The 19,152-nt window shown below is 33.9% G+C and overlaps 2 protein-coding genes and 1 long non-coding RNA gene across 3 annotated transcripts; all 3 read right to left on the bottom strand.

The window, feature by feature from the left end:
* Positions 1 to 4,621: 4,621 nt before the first annotated feature.
* LOC148581824 (cell division cycle protein 48 homolog) lies at positions 4,622 to 12,930 on the bottom strand. The gene is made up of 8 exons (XM_088493965.1): positions 12,909 to 12,930; positions 12,268 to 12,323; positions 11,628 to 11,856; positions 10,365 to 11,113; positions 5,350 to 5,617; positions 5,175 to 5,275; positions 4,803 to 4,941; positions 4,622 to 4,632 (listed from the first exon to the last, which is right to left on the bottom strand). Exons 1-8 carry the CDS (start codon positions 12,928 to 12,930, stop codon positions 4,622 to 4,624), a joined length of 1,575 nt encoding a protein of 524 aa, XP_088350091.1.
* Positions 12,931 to 13,100: 170 nt separating this feature from the next.
* LOC107621123 (protein NDL1-like) lies at positions 13,101 to 15,907 on the bottom strand. The gene is made up of 13 exons (XM_088493961.1): positions 15,891 to 15,907; positions 15,452 to 15,494; positions 15,288 to 15,335; positions 15,088 to 15,186; positions 14,918 to 14,926; positions 14,672 to 14,678; positions 14,386 to 14,480; positions 14,081 to 14,217; positions 13,877 to 13,936; positions 13,675 to 13,762; positions 13,514 to 13,591; positions 13,377 to 13,433; positions 13,101 to 13,148 (listed from the first exon to the last, which is right to left on the bottom strand). Exons 1-13 carry the CDS (start codon positions 15,905 to 15,907, stop codon positions 13,101 to 13,103), a joined length of 786 nt encoding a protein of 261 aa, XP_088350087.1.
* A 1,872-nt stretch (positions 15,908 to 17,779) lies between these two features.
* Positions 17,780 to 18,476, bottom strand: LOC148581823 (uncharacterized). Its single transcript, XR_015892425.1, has 2 exons — positions 18,351 to 18,476; positions 17,780 to 18,147 (listed from the first exon to the last, which is right to left on the bottom strand). It is a non-coding gene; the product is annotated as an uncharacterized LOC148581823 (long non-coding RNA).
* Between the last annotated feature and the right edge of the window lie 676 nt (positions 18,477 to 19,152).

Here is a 19,152-nt window from a genome sequence, read left to right as displayed (position 1 = left end):
TAATCATGTGCAAAACTCTTTCGCATGAAAGCGAAAACTCCACAGCTTCTTGTGATACTGCGCACTTTAAAACTTCACCTTTCCACCTTCACGAACAACATACTAAAGAAAATTTTCGCATGCTACGCCTAGAGGGCATACGTGACTCTAAAGCAATCCTCAAGTTTATTCAGAAAGATACAAGACCAGAGAAAAGAAAGAAAAGTAGCAAGATAGTCTTCGCAAGAGTTTTGAAAGGACTGATGAAACTCCAAGTAAACAAGGATGTACTAGTGATGAAGAGTGCTGGGAAGAAAATCACTTTGGAAACCTCAAGAATAACACCCGAATCAAAGAAGTCCGATAGGAACGATGAAAGAAAAGGTAGTGCAGTAGTTTGAACAAAATCAAGCTGAGTTAAAGAAGTATAAATTTACAAAAGAAGAATGTCTAAAATCAAAAACAAAGCTTACAAGACTCAAAAGTAGGATTAAAATACTTTCGAATGCATTGCTTATAAGGAATGGAAACTTTTTCAAAAATAATTTCACATTCTCAAAGAAAAGGTGCTCAACAACATTTTGTAAAAGAATAGAAAAAGTATAATTGTGGCATTACATTAATACATTTTCATGTTGAAATAGATTATGTAGAATTCTAAAACAAAATGAACACCAGTTTGGCTAAGAGCAAAAAAATATTTACTCAAACTTTCAGAAAGATAGTCATGTACACAACTTAACCAAAAGCAGGCATAAGACTCGGAAGAAAATCAAGTTGCCTCACGTCAAAACAATTTCTAAGTTAAAGACAAAATAGGTAAGGTTTGAAAAAGGAAAGTCAAACGGGTTAAGGCCAAAACAATTTTCCGAAAATCCTAAAAGACATTTAGGTACTCAATCAAATAAAGGTATACAGTGAAATCATGGCAAGGTTGGAAGAAAATCAAATATTTGTTAAAAAATTCTCAAGGTTTATATTCAAACAGGCGTGTATAAAAATTATAGCAAACATTGAAGAAGTTAAACTCTATTTAGAAAAGATAATCCAAGGTAAAAATTTGCTTATAAGTCGGTAAAGGAAATGAGTAGTGCGTTGCAAGTAGACAAGTCTCTGTTAAATAAGAAAGCTTTTCAAAACTTCATTTAAAATAGTGTATGCCAACTTCAAAATAACTTTGTCAAAGTTTAGAGAATGATTATGAATACAACTGAGTAAGAGAAAGGTTAGTTTTTGAAATTTCTTTAAAAAGAATCCAAAACTTCTTTAAAAAGGTTTGAATTAAAATTCCAAGTGTAACCTTAAAATTGTACCCTAATGAGGATACTTCGAATGCACTAGAAAGGAAATTCAACTTGCTTTCAAGAAAGAAACTCATTTCAAAGGAAATTAAGCAGGATTCACAAAGTTGGAAATAACGAAAAAGTTTTCAGGTGATTCGATGAATTTACAGAACTTACAAAGAGAGACAACTCAATCGGTAATGATATCTTAGAGATTTTCAAGGATATTTTTGATGTATCAAATAATTCAAAAATACATCAAAGAAAACATGAGTCAAGATAAAGGGTTTTAAACAAATGAGGCAGTTATTTCAAGAAATTTCAAACAGACAAATACGGGTAAGATCAAACGAGAACGCATATGAACAAGAGGGCGGGATTGGAAGATAATAAAATTACTTCCCAAGGAAGAAATCGCAAACAAGAACCTCAAGACACATCAAGAAAGAACAAGCCACGTAACATTCACAGAGTTCGAGACACCTAACCGAGTAACCTCGAGAATTAACTCCTAATGTTCCCAAAATTTGCGATTCGCTTTACCCAAAACTTGTATATCATCTATGATAACCCATTAGTGCTATCATATACATAATTCACTAGTATTAAGATGGCCAAACTTAATATCTAGAATTATGCAATGCAAGACTAATGGCATTAATCAATAGACCGTCATGTTCATAAAGCTCTAATTCTTGTTATGCAAACAAGACCTACTACATGACAAACCCTCAGAGTATGCAATTGAAGCATAGTCGGTCCATTCCTTAGACCGCTCTGATACCATAATGTAACACCCTAACTATCAAAATGTCATGCTTCCGGCTGCGCTACTATGATAGATTGGGTATTACGACGACTCTTATAATATTTAATACTAAAATATGAGCCTGTTTAAAACTTAAATCGTATTACCACTCAAAAGACTTTTTAATAGATACATACATCCATACAAATATCAATATTTACAAAGGATACATATATTTATATACATATTAATAATTTTACAAGCATTATCTAATACAATTCCTATCCCTCTTACAGAATGTATAAAGATAAAGGCGAGGGAAAACATAATATCTAAAAATAATACAATACATCATATAAACAGAAAATAGAATAAACTCTTCGTGACTTCCTCGTCCATATCCTAAATAGGAAACACCTGTAGAGGAGTGCGAACATCATCCTCGAAAGGGTTCTCACTATAAGGTTGCAGAATTACTATAATAGGATATGTGAAAATAAAACTGTTACAGTGATTAATAACCGCCTTATGCATCTTTTTAAAACCAAAGATTTACTATTAAAATATGAAATCTTTTCTGAAGGAGGAAACTATTATTTCTTCAAAATTCAAAAGCCTTTCAAAAAGTTTTTCTTAAACAGCATGAATGACCAACCTGTTCCAAGCATAGGTTCATTAAGTCTATGTTGAACCAGTTTAGTTTTTCATACTTTTCTAAACCAGAAACACAAACCAAACATGGCCTTCGGCCCACTTCATGATCAACCACGGCCCTAGGCCCAAACAATCCAAACAACAACCAATCCACCACAATCCAATAGAGCTTTAGTCGCAAACACAAGTAGGAAAGTTCAAGCACAAACAAACAGTTACTTCAAGTAGAGAAAATAGCAATTAAACATAATTAATCACATAGGCAAACTAAGTACAATATGCACACCTAAACAATGTCACATAGATGCATATGATGCTTGCCTATCCTAGTGGCTGATGAGTCTCATCTGTCGGTTCTGAAGCCAACCCGATAAGTCGTGGTAGCTAACCATTGGACTGTCCCCCTGTCGTGCATTCCCTACTCGAGTAATTCTCAAAGATAAACATATAACACCCTCAATGGTGTTTATCCATGGGATTAAGCTCATCCAAAAATTTCAAAGTGTCCGGCCACACTTACGACATGGGGTTAGCAGAGTATCGAGTGTCAACCTGGAGCACGTGGTGGTTAGCCACTGCTTTCACCCAGGGAAAACTCGTATCTCAGATAATTGGAAGTGCAACAATCACCTTATCAACTCAATAATCATCCATATTCATACTCAGCCATCCGGCTCATAACATATTCTACAATCAGCCATAATTCATTATCATATACAGCCATCCGGTTTATAACATAATAGCACTTCCACCATCCAACATCATCAAACTCATAAAAATCATCATTCAAGCCATAAATAATTTTTTCTCAAATCACTTTACTTTGAAATCAAAAATCAATTCTTTTCAGCCTTGGCTTTAAAATCCCCATTCCTCAAATAATTTCAGGCTCAAAAGCCACTTTTCCTCAAACGTAAATTCTCCTTTTTAAAATAAGGTCAATCTCCACAACATCTTTCGAAACATTTCAGAAACCACACCAAATCAAAAGCCATTTCTGAGAGATTCAAAATCATTAATTCTAAAACAGGATTTGGTAACAAAAGTTCCTCAGCAGAGTCTCAAGTCTTTTAGGGGAGAATGACATAACTCATTTCCTCAAACTCGTCTAAAGTCCTTAAAACCTTGGATTCCTAATGTGAGTAATAAGAATAGAATCTAAGTTCTTTTACTCAGAACACATTTGCAAAACCATTTCTTTTACTAAACCCAAAAACCATTCTCAACCCCATATTAAAAATCTGAAATGTTCCCAACGGCTCGAAAATCATTTTAGTTTTTCTAAACCAGAAATTTAAAGGATACTTTAACCTTTCTTAAAATGTCAAAAAATGGGATTTATCAATCAAAATCCAAGTTCTTTCAAAGTCACTAAAGCTCCTCTAAGTAAAAATTCTTAAATCAAATTCAATTACATAAACCCTTTTCACCTTTAAAATAACTTTAAAGCAAAGTCTCTTCCAAATTGAAATCCACAAGTTAAATTCAGAGACATAAATCCTTTTCACATTCAAAACAGCTTAAAACATAACTTTTATTTAAATGTCTTACACTCAAAAATATAATACCTTTCTTAAGAAGTAACACTAAATCATAGTTCTCTTTTCAATGAGTCATTTCAAAACATAATTCATAACTTTCTTAAATAATTCAAGTAAAATAGTAAAAGCCTTTAACTCATAATTTGCCAAATAACATTTTAATAGAGTCCGGATTCCATAGGAATTTTGGCAGCACCTCTCCTAAAACTTGGACCTTGCTATCCTCTCTGGGTCCCAACTAAACCATTCCGCAACCCTCTTTAAAGGGTTCAAAACCAAATCAGCTCAAAACCCAAATGAATCCAAAGGTGCATACCATTTTCATATTTCAAGAAAACCAATTCAAACTCCAATCAATTTCCAATAGGTTAAACTCGATTTCAAAGATTTTACAAAAATAACTTTAAATAAGCATTTCAAGAACAATCTGTTTCACAAAACCGAACAATAATCCAGCCAAACAAGCATTCATATTCACCCAAGACAACCAACAATACATAAAACTTATACAATCACTCAAAGATACATTTTCTCACATCAATATCCATATATAATAATTCCAATTTATAAAGTGTAGTTTTCTGAAAAGGCCCCTACCTGGATAAGCAAAACCATAATCCAAGTGCCTCACAGAAATCCTTTCGTCTCGACCCGAATTGACGACAACCAAAACCTCAGCTCCGCTTGCTTTCTCAGAAGCAGAAACATCCTCAAACACGACGTGCAAACTCGGTTTCTAATTCCTAAAACATTAATATTGCGGAAAATCTTAAAACACATAATAAAAAACTAATGGCAAGAATTCCGAGATAGAGACACTTACTGGAATAAAAGGAACGGCGCAACAGCCACAGCAACACTTATGCGACACGCAACATTAAAACTCAAACCTACGTTACCAAACCTCAAAGTCTTTAACCAAACATAACCGAACACTAACACAGGGGTGTTCGAAACGTAAATACTTACTGAAATGACAAAACAAAGTAGCGGCGGGCTCTGAACCAGTTTGGCAGCAGCCTCGGTAGCCACCTCAAGCGGCAGTGACGACCGAACTCCGGCGATGGTGACTAAAACCCACATGCAGAGACGATAAAGTTTTCAAAATCTTAAATGAATGAAAACCAAACTCAAAAACCCTTACCGCCAAAGTTTTCCGATGACGACAGCGGGGTTTCGGGCGGCAGAAGTGGTGGTGGCTGGCGCAGGTCTCCCCTCTCTCCTCTGCTCCCGTGCTTTCTATCTCTCTTGCTCTGTGCAACTGGACGGCCTTCTTCTCGCTGGCACGGCGGCTGCAGGGACGACTGGGAGATGCGACAGCGTCTTCTCCTCACTAGCGACAAACACTCGGCGGCGACAATGGCGAGGCAGCTAAGCTTGTTAACGAAGGCAACGCAAGTATTGAATAATATCTTGATAATTTTTAAAGCATAATATCAATTATTATACTTAATTTTCTTTATTCATAAAAATGAAAGTATTGAACCCACATCTCAATTATTTAAATCAAATCATATAGAAATTCTTATTATTTTACAATCGCTAAACTTTATAATTTAAATATGAAAATTATTCAATAATTATAAAATTAGATAAAAATTCTAGTTTAATTATCTAAATTTGATCTAATTGACTTTAATAAAATAATTTCTGAAACTAAAGTCTTTAATGAATAAATAAATTAAAATTGACTTATAATAAGGCTTTTCAAAAATTTTGGGTCTTAATAGTTGGGCCGAGTTTGTAGAGAATGATTCAATTGGAGAGTTGTTACCAAGTATATTCTGGAATTGGAGTATATATTTGGGTATAGATATGAACAATATCCCTGTTTGAGTTAGAACTGTAAGGTCGAAACTGGAATAAGTTGTTGAGTGAGAAACACATTATCTTTTTAAATAAATATCTTTTTTTTCTAAAAATATAGGGAATAAATTTATAACTTTAACGTTGTGTAAGGAAAAAGATTTAAGAACCAATAAAGAGAAGAGAGAGTAGAGAGAATCCCAATTAGGATCAAAGAGAAAAGAAATCAATCACTAAAATTTCTCATTATTAGCATTACATTCTTACTATATCTATTTATTAGATCCATTACTAGTAAAATTATTTTTATTGAGTCATGGCTCACTTTTTATTCCTTACATTACATTCATCTTAATGATAATATTGCTCTCAAATTACGATTTTTCACAAATGTTTCGACAAATTTATTTTCAAAACGTTTACAATTTAAATGTTACACTTGTTGAGATTGAATTAACTGAAAACGATCAAAACTAACTTGTACAAAACTAACTTAAAAATTTTTATACTCTGAGCACTAATAATTCGAAAAAATAATGAAAGAAAAATAAACTTATCCAATTGACACCAAACTTAAAATATGAAACTAAACTCAAACGGAAGACTCTAAACCAAAAAGAAGAATTTTCCTAATCTAAGCAACAAAATAGACCGTTAGTTGTTCAAACTCGAACAATCCCTGGCAACGGCGCCAAAAACTTGGTGCACAAAATCACAATCACACTTTTGCAATTCCGCACAACTAACTAGCAAGTGCACTGGGTCATCCAAGTAATACCTTACGTGAGTAAGGGTCGATCCCATGGAGATTGTTGGCTTGAAGCAAGCTATGGTTATTTTGTAACTTAGTCAGGAAATTAGTAATAAAAATAATTGGGTTTATGAAGAGTAAATAACATAAAATAAATAATACTTGTTATGCAGTAATAGAGAATATGTTGAGGTTTTGGAGATGCTCTGTCTTCGGAATTTCTGCTTTTCTACTGCCTTCTTCTTCACGCACGTAGGTCTCCTTCCATGGCAAGCTGTATGTTGGTGGATCACCGTTGTCAATGGCTACCAGCCGTCCTCTCAGTGAAAAGGGTCCATGTACATGGCTAATTATCTGTCAGTTCTCACTAATGTTGGAATAGGATCCATTGATCCTTTTTCACACTGTCACTGCACCCAACATTCATGAGTTTGAAGCTCGTCACAGTCATCCATTCCCGGATCCTACTCGGAATACCACAGACAAGGTTTAGACTTTTCGGATCTCAGGAATACTGTCAATTGATTCTAGCTTATACCACAAAGACTCTGATCTCATGGATTTGAATGCTCTGTTGTCAGGAGAGGCAGTCAAACTCGTGAACCAGGTACCCAAGAGATATACATTCAATCTAAGGTAGAACAGAAGTGGTTGTCAGGCACGCGTTCATAGGTTGAGAATGGTGATGAGTGTCACGGATCATCACATTCGTCATGTTGAAGTACGAATGAATATCTTATAATAGAAACAAGCGTGATTGAATGAGAAATAGTAGTAATTGCATTAATCCATCGAGACACAGCAGAGCTCCTCACCCCCAACCATAGAATTTAGAGACTCATGCTGTAGAAGATACAAAAGTCAGATGTGAAATGTCACGAGGTCCATAGTAAGTCTCTAAAAGTAGTTTTTATACTAAACTAGTGACCTAGGTTTACAGAAAATGAGTAAACTAAGATAGATAGTGCAGAAATCCACTTCCGGGGCTCACTTGGTGTGTGTTTGGGCTGAGCATTGAAGCTTTCACGTGCATAGGCTGCTCCTGGCATTTAACTTCAGCTTTTGTGCCAGTTTGGGCGTTTAACTCCAACTTTTATGCCAGTTCTAGCGTTTAACGCCAGAATAGGGTAGAGACTTGGCGTTAAATGCCAGTTTGCGTGATCTCAACTCGAGGAAAGTATGGACTATTATATATTGTTGGAAAGCCCAGGATGTCTACTTTCCAACGCAATTGAGAGCGCGTCAATTGGGTTTCTGTAGCTCTAGAAAATTTATTTCGAGTGCAGGGAGGTCAGAATCCAACAGCATCTGGAGTCCTTTTTTAGCCTCTGAAACAGATTTTTGCTCAGGTCCCTCAATTTCAGTCAGAAAATACCTGAAATCACAAAAAAACATACAAACTCATAGTAAAGTCCAGAAATGTGATTTTTGCATAAAAACTAATAGAAATATACTAAAAAGTAGCTAGATCCTACTAAAAACTATATGAAAATACCCCCAAAAAGCGTATAAAATATCCGCTCATCAATAACACCCGAATCAAAGAAGTCCGATAGGAATGATGAAAGAAAAGGTAGTGTAGTAGTTTGAACAAAATCAAGCTGAGTTAAAGAAGTATAAGATTTACAAAAGAAGAATGTCTAAAATAAAAAACAAAGCTTACAAGACTCAAAAGTAGGATTAAAATACTTTCGAATACATTGCTCATAAGGAATAGAAACTTTTTCAAAAACCATTTCACATTCTGAAAGAAAAATTGCACAACAACATTTTGTAAAAGAATAGAAAAAGTATAATTGTGGCATTACATTAATACATTTTCATGTTGAAATAGATTACGTAGAATTCTAAAACAAAATGAACACCAGTTTGGCTAAGAGCAAAAAAATATTTACTCAAACATTCAGAAAGATAGTCATGTACACAACTTAACCAAAAGCAGGCATAAGACTCGGAAGAAAATCAAGTTGCCTCACGTCAAAATAATTTCTAAGTTAAAGACAAAATAGGTAAGGTTTGAAAAAGGAAAGTCAATCGAGTTAAGGCCAAAACAATTTCCCGAAAATCCTGAAAGACATTTAGGTACTCAATCAAATAAAGGTATACAGTGAAATCGTGGCAAGGTTGGAAGAAAATCAAATGTTTGTTCAAAAATTCTCAAGGTTTATATTCAAACAGGCGTGTATAACAATTATAGCAAACATTGAAGAAGTTAAACTCTATTTAGAAAAGATAATCCAAGGTAAAAATTTGCTTATAAGTCGGTAAAAGAAATGAGTAGTGCGTTGCAAGTAGACAAGTTTCTGTTAAATAAGAAAGCTTTTCAAACTTTATTTAAAATAGTGCATGCCAACTTCAGAACAACTTTATCAAAGTTTAGAGAATGATTATGAATACAACTGAGTAAGAGAAATGTTAGTTTTTGAAATTTCTTTAAAAAGAATCCGAAACTTCTTTAAAAAGGTTTGAATTAAAATTCCAAGTGTAACTTTAAAATTGTACCCTAATGAGGATACTCCGAATGCACTAGAAAAGAAAGTCAACTTGCTTTCAAGAAAGGAACTCATTTCAAAGGAAATTAAGCAGGATTCACAAAGTTGGAAATAACGAACAAGTTTTCAGGTGATTCGATGAATTTACAGAACTTACAAAGAGAGACAACTCAATCGGTAATGATATCTCACTACAAGAAAAATACCCATTCAAGTACACTTGAAAAGTGTAGCCAAAAGTGAAAAAAAATGATGCCTTAGGCTATGGCTACGCTTTTTGGGCTACGGCTATGCTTTTTGGGGTGATTCCTATTCGGCCGTTGCCTATTCTCAAAGGCTACGCTTTTCTGCACCAAGGGCTACGCTTTTGACGTTTGGGAATAGGCTACGCTTTTCAAGTGATGCTGTCCAGGACCAAAGGCTACGCTTTTCAGCTTTCATTTTTCCAGAATAGGCTACGCTTTTCAACGCTACTGCATCACTTGTAAAGCGTAGCCACATTGTATACCATAGCTACTTTTTATAAGCGTAGCCTTAGGTCCCTCTTTTTTTTTTTTTATACTATAGCTACTGTATATAAGTGTAGCCTTAGGTCTCGTTTATTTTTTTTTTGTATACTATAGCTACTGTATATAAGTGTAGCCTTTGGTCTTTTATATATATATATATATATATATATCTAATAATTATTAATACAACATAATAGTTAATATGATTACATGTATAATAATTCTGCATTTTTATTTAAATGAGTTGAATATTACAAAATAAAAATAAATACATAATTATCTTAAATAATTTCTTTATATAATAAAAATTATCTCTAACCAAAATATATCTATAATATTGATCCAAAAGTACTAGAATGAAGTTAACTGTAAAAATTCATACATCTCAAATATACTCTTCACTATTATTTAAGCAACAGAAAATTCATACATCTCAAATATACTCTTCACTACTTTAGGACAGCGGTGCTAGAGTTAAGCAACAGAAAATTTAAGAACATTAAAGAATTAATGAACAACCTACAACCAGAGCCACAGCATGGCATGCACAACCTGGTAGAGTGTATAGACACCAACAAAGTTAAGAGACAATGAAACTTACATCATCAGAGAGCTTCATGTTTTTAGTGTGTATACGAAGAACTTCAAATCGGCCAACTTCATCAAGAACACCAATATCAATTTTCCTATCAAATCTACCGAACCTTCTCAATGCTGGGTCAATGCTGTTTGGGCGATTGGTAGCTCCAATAACGATAACATGAGCATGAGATTTCAATCCATCCATAAGAATCCTCCTTTCAACTTCACCATGTGTCTTCTCCCTCTTGGGTGCAATAGAATCAATTTCATCAATGAAGATGATGGATGGTGCATTCTTTTCAGCCTCTTCAAATGCTTTCCTCAGATTGCTTTCACTCTCTCCTGCCAGTTTGGACATAATCTCCGGTCCATTTATACAAAAGAAGAAAGCTCCCGTTTCATTAGCAACAGCTCTTGCTATCAGTGTCTTCCCAAAACCAGGGGGTCCATAAAGTAGAATACCTTTGGGTGGTTTCACACCAATTGACTTAAAGAGTTGTGGATGCCTCAAGGGAAGCTCTACCAACTCACGAATTTGTGCCATTTGTTTCCTGACTCCACCCACATCATCATATCCAACTTTATCCAGCCTCTCTTCATCCTCTCTTTTCAAAGGCTCCCCCTCACAGAAGATTTCAGTATCTGGAGCAACCACACAGTACTCCCCAGGATCAGTTTCAATGACCTTAAACTCCACACTTCTCATCCCTCCACGGACAAGAAATAGATCTCCTTTTCTGACAGGACGATAAGCTTCCAAGAAGTAAGCTGCAAAATTTACATTAAAAAGTCATAATATTTTACAAGCACCAAAATAATCATATTCCACATGTAATATCAATGTCGTCCAAGAAACTGAAGATTGTAGATTCTATATATACTACTAAGTCAGTTTGGCATGCATTCAAATCAATTCAATTCAATCAAATATCAAGAAAGGTGACAATCAATCATACGAAGCTTGACAAGCCAAGACTACTATCTCTCCAAATAATAATAATAATAATAATAGCTTGCTATAATTATAACACAAGCAATGTGAATGTGAAAAACACACGTCATGTATAGCCTATTCAAAATAAGAAGTTGTAACTTGTAAGGACTTTGAAGAGAGGTAAGAAATTTTGCAAAACACCCTGACAATCAGTAACGAAGTCTTATAACATTAATAGAAATACTCAAATTAAAGTACTCATCACTAAGAGCAAGCTCATAAAGCAAGTCAAATTAAGTAGCTATCCCTAAACCCGTAACTTAAGAGAAGCTCAAGGTAGAAACTCACATTTCAAGAAAGCATCAAACAGATTGCCAGTGACACCTTCAATGGTATCATCAATAGGCAGAATGTGCACACGTTTCCCATACTTCACATCAGGGCACTGGTGCACGGACACAACATCTCCAAGACGAACCCGCAAATTCGACCTCACAACTTTGTTCATCCTGATCTTGGGCTCTTCACAGGTGTCATCAACAAGAGCTATGCAAACAGTATCCCTCCTTTTCTTGCCCTGCAAACATATACAAATCAAAAACCCCATCTGACTTAGAAGTTGCAATACAAAGAACAAATATAAGAGATAAATTAATTAAAACTTTAAGACATTCTGATAGTTGTACTCCAAACTCGAAATGCTTTCATTAGATACAAATAAATAACATTTTAAATTTAATCCAACTCTATTTGCAACCATGTCAATCAATCATGATCTTCTTCTTAGTATACATGGCCTAGTACTCCACAGTATAAAATTCAAAATCTCACGACACCATCCATTAAGAAAGAACAAAACAAAAACAGCACCCCAGTAAGAGACTCTAAAAAAGAGTACTTTTTTGTGGGGAATCGAATAAATCAATTAAGAGCTAAGACACAGCAAGAGGAAGGTAAGTAAGAAGATAGAGGAGGGTAAGAAAGTGACCTTGATGAGGATAGTGTCGCCACGGAAGAGCTGGAGCAGTGAGAAGTATAAGCTAACTTCACAATAGACAACAAAGGTTAATTTTAAATATGGAGCAGATGCTGATGGTGCTGGGTGAGCAGTGAGAAGCAGTCAAAAGATGATGGCAACAAAAAAATCACGCAGTATAGAAATCATAGTAACAACCTAAATAAAAAATCATAGTTAAAAAAATATGGAAAAAGAAAAATAACAAGAACATGAATCAACTAATAGAATCAACCAACAGAATAGAATCACAGTAATAACAAGTTAACTACAATAATTAAAAAAGAAAACTCAAGTAATAACAACATAAATTAGAGATGGATAGCACTCAAGATATAAGCAGAAAGACAGCAAATCAGAAATCTATGGGAATCTGCAGGCTGTGTTTATAGAAATGGATAGCACTCAAGATATAAGCATAAACCTTCTAACCTTGTCCCAATTGAAACTATTTGTGCTGACCTAATTTAGAATTTTAGGAACATGAAGCACAAATCAAAACACATGGAATTAGTTAACAGATAGAGTGAAGAGGAGGTACCTGTCACAAATTTGAACCTATTCCATCATGGATGCCATTCTTTGCTGATCAGCTTCTAGAAGTAATTCAAAACCAGCTAACATGCTCTTATCCATGATTCAACCAGGGATTTTGGAGAAGAAACTCAAACCTAAGGAACGAACTTGAAACCAATTAACTAATAATAATATAGGATGAAACTAAAGACCAAAAAGAAATAGAAAGCAAACAAAACTTAACTAAAGATGAAGCAGAATTTTGTGCAGAAGATGAAGCTAAAAACCTACTAGTTCTTCTGGGAATTTGTGCAGCTTCCTCTGAATTCATGTTTCCTCTGATTAAATTAACAATGGAATCATCAATTTGGAATCAAAAGTGATCAGAAGCACTAATAAAAATTAAATAAGCAAGAGTGACCAGAAGCACTAATAATATGCCTTAAAATAAAAAATAATATGCATAATAAACTAAATTCACAAATGAAACCAGCAAGAGTGATCAGAAGCACTAATGAATCAGAAATAATAGAGTTGTTGTACAACAACAAAAAATATTCACTAACCCTTCGGCAAGCTTTAACTATATCTGACTCTGGGAATTGAGCACCACCTCGAATGTCCTATCACCATAAATAAAAGCAAATAACTCAGCCTAACTAAATGGAAGTAGAAAGAGGGAATTTGGATGCACAAAGTATACCTTGCTATAGTACCACTTCAGCAACATTTTCTTTGCCACTCCGCACATGCCACAAAAATAGAGTAAATTTGACATGACCTGCATATGTTACCAAAATCATAAGAAAGAAGTAACATTTACTTTTACAAGACAACATAGTGTTTTAGGGATAGAAAAATAACCTTGTTGCACAACCACTCAGTCCAAGATGGTTCTTTGCATAGAGGTGAAACAAGTATCAAACCAAGTACACGTTGTCTATACTTCATTTATTGTAAACAGTAAACACATAAAAACATTAGAAAAATTGAACGATCCATCATTGAAACTCTAATGTAATTTAAAAAGGGGAGAGGCTGCATAGCACCAACATAATAACTTACAGCAAATAAGGTAAGAATGTAAGCCCCGGCAGCTAGTCCTATGCACATTACTGCACTAAGACTGCAGACAAAAAGAATGTTGGGGTCAGATTGCCTTCTCAAAACGAACAACTGCCAATATTCAAAGCCTAATGGAAATTAGTGTAAACTAATTTTCTTTATGTCATTAAATGTAAACTAATATTTTAAGCTTGAACTTACTCACCCAAAAAAGTTGAGAACCTCGGCTATTTGATCTGCTAGGTCGTCAACAGAAAGAATTGGATAATCTGGAACAATCTCAGGAGCTCCCAACTGCAACAACTCTTGAACAAAGTACAAGATGATAAGAAAGCAAGAACTTAAAATATTATCAATAAAGGAATTTATAACAGTGAGGAGATATATACATCAAGTAACAATAATCAAAACCCCTAATCAGAAGTTCCAATCATCAAAATCCCTAATCAGAACAATAATTATTTACCTGACCTTGAGCAGAGGTCAAAAATAGTGCAATTGTTATTATACCTTGCAAAGATAGTGCATCAGTGTCATCTTATTGTTAGAAGCACAAGTGTCAGTAATCTTTAAAAGACTATCCAACTTGAATCCAATTGCGGATCCTGCATAAATTAAAAAATAAATAGTAATCCATAAACTGTTAGGACCAGTCTTCACTGTTTCAAATAAAGTCAACACACTACACACACACATTAATATAAAACTATAAGCTTCACACAGTAAGACAGCCACTATAAGTCCAAAGTATCTGGCACATGAGTTATAATATTTATCTATTCTATAGTATGGACACCCTTAACCTAAAACAAAGAAACCAAATTGCACATGTCAATCTCAGAATAGCACTAAAATTCGAAGCAATTGTGCTTCATTACAATATCATATGAATTAATATACAACAGATACCAAAACATCACCTTCCACTTTTACTTGACAACTAAATATTTTTTATTCTGGTAATATTTTTATAAATTTGATTATACAAAGTGAACACCAACCTGTCAATATCAGTATAACACTAAAACTTCTTCTGCCTCACTTCAGCATCCTGCATATACATATACGTATGAAATCACAAATAAAATTTAAAATAAGCAATAAATAGGAAAAAAAGGGTATTCAAGTTGAAGAATTTAGAGGGGAGCAGGTGCGTACAGAAACCGGGTTACAAACAAAACTAAAAATTAGCATCCAAAACACCTTAAGTACTTTCAGGCCCCCACATTTCTTAAAAAGCTTTCGAAGAAACAACTTGACAAGAAATATGTTGACAAGCAGGCTGTAATATACAATACTAATTGATTTTTCCTGTTAACACAAGTGATCTAATAAAAAAACAGACTTAGTTCCAAAAATTTTAAAAACATCAAGTCATTGTAAAAAGTCAAAAAGGATGTTGAAAGGCTTACCCCAAGAAGTATTCCCATATCTAATGTCATAGCCGAAACAGTCCCACCCTGCAAGTAGCAAAGTGCAATAGAACTCATTCGAATTTCAGGTGAAATTACATGAGAAAGCTACCAGGATATTTTCACCTTCCAAATAAGTTGCTAATCCACTAACAAGTAACAACCTTCTCTTTTGCATATTGCCCCAAACAAATTTGAAATTCTTTTCTATCACAAAAATAATTTCAGTAAATACCCTATTCAGTTGACCACTTTCTGTGATCTAATGACAGCCAGCCAGTCCAAACCTATGTGATCTAAAATAATAATGACATTGATATGCTAAACCTAGAAATCAAGGAGGCAGTGAGCGCCATGAAATTGCATTGCCTTTTAAAACAATTAATTCGAAAAGCTAAAAGAAGCTAGTAAAGTGATGCAAATATCAGTCGACAGATAAGATAGTAATATAACCAGAACAGGGTCTCAACTTCTATACTCTGCTAATTAAATAATAAAAATTGTTGGGCATAGCAACAAAACAAGCCATGCCAAGGTATCTGGCACACTAATGCAGAAGCGAAGCTTACTCCCTATCTCTATGTAGTTCATCTACGAATTTACCTGTCAGCATTTGGCATCCTATGCCTCCATCGTCTTCTAGACCTCCCTAACAGTAGCATGTGGATTTCTCGTCCAGAGACAGCAGTAGAAGCTTGCGACTCTCCTTAAACATGCTGGGTTGCAGAAAAAATTTGTTTCTTCCTTAACACAGCACCTAGTGATTAAAGCAATAAATTTAGCCATATACTCAACCATTCAAAAAAATGCTCATTATCAGATTGCACAAGCAGCAGCAGATTCAAAGGAGAAAGGAACCAGAATGCGCAGAGGTAAGAAGAACGAGTAGACGCGGATGGAAATAAATAAATAGTATGCATTTTCATCAACAATACATGGCTTGTTCATCAATTCACATTTCACAATTGCATACAAACCAGATTATTATACCAAACCCCCAAATTAAAAACCCTAAAATTGGAACTCTAAACCACCCAAATTTCAGAAACAAACGAAAATCTGTAGAATACCTTCTCGACGATGTGAGCGCAGAGAGGACGAGCTGAGCGCAGAGATGACGATGGTGAGGGCGTAGCTGACGATCAATGCAGGAGGGTGCGGGTGACGGTGAGTGGCGAAGTCATGAGTGGTGCGGAGATCAGTGCAGGAGGGTTCACGACGGTGGTATAGGCGGCGCGCGAGACGATCAGAGCAGGAGGGTTCACGATGGTGTGAGCTTCACGATCTTCACGACGGTGTGGCGCTGAGTGGTGAGTGGGGACTGGGGTGCGATGATCTTCGTGACAGTGAGGCTTCACGCTCTTCGCACGGTGCAGGAGGCAGGGTTTCCTTCTCGCGGTGCAGGAGTGCAGGAAGGTTTTCTTCTCTACTGGGAGGGTGACTTCAATTCTGAGCTTTGGAGGGAATGAAAATTTTCACCAAGTGTTAGCTTACAGTGTGTGCTTTACACCGGGAAAAAGTTAAGAGGAGGGGGAAAAAATTTACTAAGTGTCTAATTTTTTGCTCTAAACACATTAGGCATCACTTTTAAAACGCACCCAAAACTTAATAAAAAGGCTACTCTCTAAAAGCGTCTCCTTTGATACGAAAAGTGAATTTATAGATATCAACCTACGGCTACGCTTTATAAGTGATTTCTAAAATACCTAAGGCTACACTTTTTAAATGATGCCATAATTGTGTATCCTTTTCTCATATAAAAAGGCAACACGGAGAAAAGCGTAGCCTATTCATAGAATAGGCTACGCTTTTCAAATGTAGCTTAAAAAAAGTGTGGCTGAATGGGTATTTTTCTTGTAGTGTCTTAGAGATTTTCAAGGATCTTTTTGATGTATCAAACAATTCAAAAATACATCAAAGAACACATGAGTCAAGATAAAGGGTTTTAAACAAATGAGACAGTTATTTTAAAGAATTTCAAACAGACATATACGGGTAAGATCAAACGAGAATGCATATGAATAAGAGGGCGGGATTGGAAGATAATAAAATTACTTTCTAAAAAAAAATTGCAAACAAGAACCTCAAGGCACTTTAAGAAAGAACAAGCCACGTAACATTCACAGAGTTCGAGACACCTAATCGAATAACCTTGAGAATTAATCTCAGGATATATTCCAACCACTCTAGGTGCATCCAAATGCAATGGATATAAACTCTTCAAAAGTGATGATTGGAAAATTTTCTGAAAGAGACTCCAAAAATAAAATCGAGTTTCTTTAAAAAATACCCACCTTGATGTTGGTATATCTTCGACAAATAATAATAATAATAATAATAATAATAATAATAATAGTTTTATTATTATTTTAAAATTTAACTTGTTCTATTACTATTAGAAAATTTAATATTATTGATGGCGAAATATCCGTTAGTTATCTTATTATTGAAAATTTTTGAATCTATTTTATCAATACTGTGAGTGTCAGAAATAATATCAACCACTTGTAAATTTATTTCTTTATTTAATAATTCCATGGTAAGTACACAAGACGACACAAATTTTACATTCATGAGTAATAATAAATTATTAAACTCCAAGATTTTTATTATTAAAATGTAGGTAAACTACATTATTTCTAATGGTATGCACTCAGCTACTAGTTTCCTTTTTCACCATCTTTGACATAGTGGCGTTCTTGTTTTGTGCTTGCATTATTATTGTCTAACTTTGCACATGTACACTTGCCATTAATACACGCAGGAAATAGTGGAAAACAAACATTTATTAGAAAATTGCAACCACCAGGGCAATCCTGTTGAGGCACCACATTTGTTGGTGTTTTGGGCAGACCAAATCCTACAAAAGAAAAAATATTTAAAAATGAAAAATAAAAAAGATAGTCATAATATATAATTATATTTGCAGCATCATGGTAGAAATTTAAAATGTTTCACAAACACAAATTAAATATAAACAAGATTAGTACGTATCTAGTAATATAATTGTTTAGATATATATAAAAAAAAGAACGGATGCATATAAGATTAAAAAGAAAATACCATTGGTGGCTACTAAAGCGAGAAAGATCATTACAAATGATATCTTAGTTGTAATCTTCACCATGTTTCCTAGTTTTTTTGAATTAAAAAATAAAAACTAGGTTGGAGTCACAAACAAAATATTTTGTGTTTTGATGGCTTCTATGAAGGCCTTTTGATGTAAATTTATAGAGTTGGATGAATGTCAAAAGATAATAATAAATTATAATATATTATACATAAAATATATAATTTTAAATTTGTTTTAATTATATTCTATTCATGGTTTAACAATTATCAAAATTGAGTATGTTTTCTCATTATTCATATTTTTAGTAAATTATTTTTTAAAATTAATGCTAAAATATAATGTTTCCCCCAAATTATTTGCCGCTTTGGTAATCTTTTACAAATCCAATATTTGTTTTTTTATGAAAAATTTATAAGTCAAAGATTAATTATCATGTTAGCAAAAATTAAACGTGATTTTGTATTTTTCACATAACATTTTGGGTTATTGACTCTAAATAAATTTAGTTTAATAGGTTTATTCTTTAGAACTCTCTTAATTTTAAATTTTGTTAATATGTATGCATATAAATAAAATGATAAAAGATATTTTATAATAATAATAATAATAATAATAATAATAATAATATAGATTGGATTTATCTGTAACACTCTTTATATATAAGAGAATATATTTGATAAAATATCTTTTGGTCAAATTTAAATTTAAGTCTTAATTAATAAAGAGAATAGTCAATCATCTAATTAATGTTGACAAAATAAAATCATATTGTTTTCCAAACTAATAATTTTA

The sequence above is a fragment of the Arachis ipaensis genome, chromosome B10, assembly GCF_059453495.1.
Source record: "Arachis ipaensis isolate K30076 ecotype BB chromosome B10, ASM5945349v1, whole genome shotgun sequence".
In the NCBI taxonomy this organism is placed as follows: domain Eukaryota; kingdom Viridiplantae; phylum Streptophyta; class Magnoliopsida; order Fabales; family Fabaceae; genus Arachis; species Arachis ipaensis.
This window is presented reverse-complemented; position numbering and strand designations above follow the sequence as displayed.